At 41.4% G+C, this 5,857-nt stretch overlaps 1 protein-coding gene and 1 non-coding gene across 2 annotated transcripts in view; both read right to left on the bottom strand.

The window, feature by feature from the left end:
- Positions 1 to 5,240, bottom strand: part of Hmgn5 (high mobility group nucleosome binding domain 5) — an 11,185-nt gene extending 5,945 nt beyond the window's left edge. Inside the window, exons 1-5 of the mRNA XM_075958080.1 lie at positions 5,083 to 5,240; positions 3,295 to 3,318; positions 2,726 to 2,755; positions 2,419 to 2,472; positions 311 to 448 (exon numbers count right to left, since the gene is read on the bottom strand). Coding sequence (XP_075814195.1) covers positions 311 to 448; positions 2,419 to 2,472; positions 2,726 to 2,755; positions 3,295 to 3,318; positions 5,083 to 5,097 — 261 coding nt within the window. The 5' untranslated portion in view covers positions 5,098 to 5,240. The remainder of the gene's footprint in view (positions 1 to 310; positions 449 to 2,418; positions 2,473 to 2,725; positions 2,756 to 3,294; positions 3,319 to 5,082) is intronic.
- LOC142841916 (U1 spliceosomal RNA) lies at positions 1,531 to 1,698 on the bottom strand. Its single transcript, XR_012909151.1, has one exon. It is a non-coding gene; the product is annotated as a U1 spliceosomal RNA (small nuclear RNA).
- Positions 5,241 to 5,857: the final 617 nt, after the last annotated feature.

Raw genomic sequence — 5,857 nt, 5'->3', positions numbered from 1 at the left:
ATTCTATAATAGCTTGTTTTACCACCTACATCCAAAGTGTTTTTCTGGAGAAAGAAGTTACAAACAATCCATGTGTTAACACAAGGAATTGAAGTTTGGCCTATATTTAATAAGAGTTATAGATGTCGTAGGTCATGTTTTCCGGCATTGTTAAAGCAATGCTATCCAACTGCTTCTGCCACCACCACTTGAAATGCTCGGATTTTCAATTTAGATGCCATTCCACCACAGAACCGCTATTCATTTACTGTAAGATTGCTTTCGCGGGCAATGGCAAGTTCTTGAAGAAGATACATCTGTTTCAAGGTACCTCCACAACTTTGGCTTCTCCATTTTCAGAGTTGTCCATGTTGCACGCCTCCTGAACATCCTGGGGCTTGCTTTCAGGAACTGCCACAGCACCTGCATCCTTGTTTTCTTCCACGGTAACATTTGTGGCCTTCATTTTCTGTCCAGCAACACAAAAATCATAAAAACACACCATTTAGCTGCCATGTTAATTAAACCACCAAGGATACACTATGGCTGATAAAATAATTTACAAAGAGTTTTTAGAATACTACACATAAATCTCATAAAAAGAAAATGAATGCATGAGTCTTTCAGTGTTACCCCAAAAGCAGTATTAAAAATAAATTGTTACCCTGATGTAAATGAAAGAAATCTGCTTTTATGCTGACTGCAATGAGAAATAAAAGTTAGTGTTCACCGAAGTCCAATTCCCTGCATCAGGTTAGACCAATAAATTGAATGTCTCATACCAAAGTCAGTTTATTGCTGTCTTGTCTAATCATTAGCAATAGGGTTGTGTTGATTATAAAGTCTCCATTGGTAGTAATTAAGAGAAATGTCATGTTAGTGAGAATATCATCTTCAACACGTCTAGAGGAGACCATCATGGGATGCAGCTGTTCTAACCGCTATATGTGTAAGCGATCTAATTCCTTGACCTTTTTTTTTTTTTTGATTTGGCTATGAGAAAGTTCTTTGCTTAAGTGTACACACAGCAGGAAGATCATTTATTTAAGATGCCAGAGAAATCTTCTTGAATCCGAGATCTTCCAGTTATCTAATGTTTTCTTGAGGAAAGGTATGACTCTTTCAGATTCTGCTTTCATATTATGAAAAGACAGCACGACCCACTACACAGGGGCATGTTACGAGGGTCAATTGAGAAAATGCCTATGTTAGATATTATATGCCGCACCATACAGAAAAGCTAGTACTCTGTTAACCAATGAGAAACAGAGATTTGAGAAACAGAAACAATTTTCAAGTGTGTGATTACACTATACCCAACGCGATTTATTCCTATCCTTTTTTTCCCTTCCTCCCTCTCAATGCAACCCGCAGAACAGTTCAACAGCTAGGGAGCACGGCATCAATGTGTAAGCTGACTGATCATCAAAAAGCACTTAAGAATTTTTAAATGACAAATACCCAAAATAGCTTACAAAAACGATCATCGTTGGTTGTGCCTTCAGTCAGAAAACGGCAAGATTAGATGATCTCAACAATTCTTTTATTGTCCAGGGCAGCGAGCACACAAACGCGGTAGCCCCACTACCAGAAAACATGCAGCCGCATTTCCCAGACTGGGGGCAATGGCAGGGGTCAACACATTAGGAGTGCGATGATGAGCCTCTTCCTGGGCAAACCACCTTAGTGATCATGGCATCTCCCCTGCCAAGTAAGTATTCAAATATTCTTGTGGTGCGTTTTTCTTTTTGTGGGGGAAGGATTTATTTATAGTCTTTCGTCTAGGGAAGTCAGGGCAGAAACCTGGGGACAGGTGCTGAAACAGAAGCCACGGAAGAGCGGTGTTTACAGGATGGCTCTCATCGAATATTCTTTATAGCTTTAATCTTTTCTGATTTCTGTAATTCAACCAATTGTTAGGGGAAAATTGTGTAATAAAGCAATTAAAAGTTAACTTAATATTGATTTTATGTCTCTTTCAGCCTGTCATTAAGTATAACATCCAAGCACGGGCGTCTATATAAAACCATCTGACTCCATTTAAAGCACTTCCTGAAGTAGGATCAAATATTAGTTGCTGCTATTATTATAACGAACTATTGGGTTACTATAGTTTATGGCCTTTGTTTTCCCAGGAATATTGGTATTTTAGCGACTAAATCTTAAAGGCATATACATTTAACGCGTCTACCTACCAACATTTTCTATTTTACATTTACAATATTGTGTTCTAACTACCAAATAAAAATGCTAAGACTCAGCTGCCAGTCCCAAAACACTGACAAATGTTTACCACCCAGTAGAGCTATACGTACGGTACATTGTATTTCTGGGTAAGCAAACTATGAAGAAAACAAAAGGATTCATTGTGCGCGCATTTACAATTTATTTCTTTAAAAAAAAACACATTTTCTTCAATGTCAGAATTTTAATATTTACCCTTGGAGTTGATGCTCTTCTCGGTTTCAACTCTGGTATAAAGGGCACAGGCATCTGCATCAGAAAACACCATTATATAAGAAAAGAGAAAGAAATCATATTTGAAGAAAGCACTAGCAATGAAATCTATGAGCATGATTTAAACTAAGTACTAGGGACAAAAAAAAACCCTTTTCTTTAATTCATAAAGTTTCTCAAATAACCATTCCAAATAAGCCTTGAATTAAACATAATATTATGTAGAATTCCCTGATTCTAAAACCTCCATTACATGATACTTGGGCAACATTTTACAAAGACCACTTACAGCAGACAGTCGGGCTGATCTTCTCTTTGGCTGGAAATGGAAAAAAAACAGTCAAAAGAATTATGAATGTACAAATGTGGAATTATTTTTATTGAGAAAATATTTGGTGTAACACTGTATAAATGTTGGTAGTAAGGAAGTGATTATAAATTTGGTTAAGAACTATCAGTAGATACCTCTGACCCCCTGGGGCCCCTTCCTATGGTAAAGAGAATAAAATCCATGACAAGCTTCTTTCACTGAACTAAATCAGCGAAGTTGCTGTTATTGAGTGAGGGGCACGTTTTAAAATTAACATACCTTTCTGCTCGCCAACTGACCAAACAGAATTTAAGTCTAAGAAGGTGCTCTCTGCATCTTATATCATAACAAGCACAGTAAGACCCTAGATTCCAGAAAGCCTGTCATTTTTATTAATGTACTTTTAAGAGAGCATTGGCACACACAACATTAGTACTCATTTGATACAAATATAACCACCAACATTAAATTTTACATAATTATATGTCTTTAGTTTCTACAATGGGTGCGTTTCTTTTCAGAGAAACTCACAAACTAAGGACACTCACCTCCTGACTGGCATCGCTTGCAGCCTATGTAGAGGGAGAAAAATAAAAAAAAAAAGATATAGGGTAATCAATATAAACACGTAGATCAAAACATATAGCCGATGGATTAGAATTACGACTTTAGCCACTTGTTACTTTTTTCCTGGGTTCCCGCTCCAGCAGCCACGTGTTGTTTTCTAGCAGCTAGCTATTCCACATCTGCTGTTTTGGTAACAAGAAACGTGCACCAAGTTGCAAGTTCATACTCAAGACCCTTTTACAAAGAGTCAGTGTAACCTTTTTGTGTAAATAAGGTCTCTTTAAAAAAGCCATTTTCATTTTGAAATCCACCTGCTCTAAATGTTAAAGCCAAAACACAAGGGTTGGGGCGGGACGAACGAAGGCGGAGCTTCTTGCAATTTCCCTCTCTTGCCTTCTGTTTGCAGTCCAATTGTATCTATCTGACCTGCTCAGTTGATTATGGACTATTTTCCTCCCCAAATCCTGCATACGAAACACCACCACCACCATACTTTCAAGAAAGAATGTCTTTGTTCTAACGTCAACGTTTTATTCGGAGAAGCAGGCGGAGGAGGATTTTAAAACTTCCCGCCACTACCTGCTACAAGGTTGCTGTCAGCTCTGCAAAAAAGCAAGATCCATTGCACAAGCCGAAAAGAACCCGGCGGGAGCCTCGGCGAAGGGGGTGGTGATTAGAAACAATTGCTTTCGGTATCGGAGTAGCCCTTTACCCTGGGAATTACCAGGCTATTATTTCACCGATTCATACAGCCCATAGCACTGAGGAATTCAGCCTCATTTCTATGTTCTATGGAATACGGAAGGCGGACGGATTCACCAGAAGATAAGAACAATTATAAGGCTTTTACATTAACACAGTGTTTTACGATTTCACCAAGCAATGAAACAGCACTCCATTTTACTTGTAAGAGACTCGGGAGGAAAAAAAGAAAACACAAACACTGAGCGTCAACTTATTTCCCATCTATGCGGAGACAGGAATTTTGAAGTGAGGTTTACAGGAGACCTGTAGCCCTTGGTAGCTCAGATCAACTTCCCAATGTCTAAAATGAACAAATCTCACGGCACCCCACCATCCAACGCTGGCTGTAGTTTCTCGGACGCGGCTCTCTAATCACCTTTCCACCTTTAACTAGAGAGTTCCGAGAGTGCCAAATCTTTCAGATCTAAAGTTTCTAATTACAGCGGTGAATCTCTCCCTTCTCTAGGACAGTTTGAAGTCTGCGCCGCCTAATGGCACAGTATTACCATTGCATAGCCATCTGGCATGACAAGAAGTGGAGGAGGGAAGAGGGGGAAAAAAGGAAAAAAGAAAACGGAAAGAACAAAGGCAAAAAAAACCCAAGAGAAAGCTGGGGCTTTCATTCTCCCAAACGAGACGATTCCCGGAGAAAAACTGGAGGTAGAGGAGGAAGCTGGCGCTGGAAGTATGGTTGGGAGAAGAGTTCTCCAATAGGGTAAGCGGAGGAAGGGGGGTGGGGTAGGAAGCGACAGCACAGCGCTATGGCTGTTTGTAATTCAGCATGGAGACACCTCTCAAACGATTCTCTCCCTTAAACAAAACAAGCCAAAAGTGAACTACCAGTTGCACACGAGACCTTTCGAAACCAAACACAGACGGCTCGCTACCTTTCCCTCGCCTTCCATTCAGAACATCACAAAATCGAACTAGAAGCCAAAATGCTCTTTCAAAAAGATAGAAATCTCTGCCGTAGGAAATATGTATTTCGGCAGCTAATCTCCCGTCTACCTTCCCATTTCACTTACCTTTCTTTTGGGCATTGTTGCAGCTCTCCGCAGGAGATCCTTAGGCAGGAGGGAAAAATGCCGAGAGCAGTCTCCGTCTGACCGCTCCGCGAGCGACTGAGTTTTCAATGAACTAATTGCAGCACGATATGTTCTCGCGTCCCCCCTCCCCCTAAAAAAAATCTCTCGTTATTGGCAACATTAAACACGCCAAGACGCAACCAAACTACGTGAATGGCTAGCCGAAGTGGGAGCCAGGTTGGAGTGACAGACTGTTAGGCCAATCAGAGGAGGTGGCCGGTTCGGAAGGCGTGGCTCGCGAACTTGCCCGAAGCCCTCGTACGCTGCCGGCTTTGACTGCCTCTGGGGTGCCGGAGTCCAGGCACTTAGCAGACGCCTAGTGCTCCAACGTGACCAGCAGGAAATCCAGGTTTTTTTTTTTTTTTTTTTTTTTTGCCTTTTCACCCTTTTATGTTTTAACGACGAGCAAAAGCTCAAACAGTTGTTTTTTTCCACGATCTCCAACCCCCACCCCTTCCTTCTTCTTCGCGCGGGGTGGCGGGCCCTTTTGAGACTGGATTGAGCCAGAGCTCCGGTCTTTCCCATTTGGCAAGAGGGTGAGGTTGAAGTGACAGGAGCACCCGTTTAGAGATCAGAAAAAAAAGAGTGGGAACGCTTCTGGTCGTGAGAACTTCCCGCCAAAGCTGAACTGGTCCCGGCTTTAGAAGGGTGCCAGAGCTACGCGCCTCCCGCAGGTGGAGAGTAGCAATAAATGTGGGACCTGGACGAGCAGGAC

The sequence above is a fragment of the Microtus pennsylvanicus genome, chromosome X, assembly GCF_037038515.1.
Source record: "Microtus pennsylvanicus isolate mMicPen1 chromosome X, mMicPen1.hap1, whole genome shotgun sequence".
Classification (NCBI taxonomy): domain Eukaryota; kingdom Metazoa; phylum Chordata; class Mammalia; order Rodentia; family Cricetidae; genus Microtus; species Microtus pennsylvanicus.
Note: the sequence above shows the minus strand (reverse complement) of the source record. Positions and strands in the feature narration are given on the sequence as shown.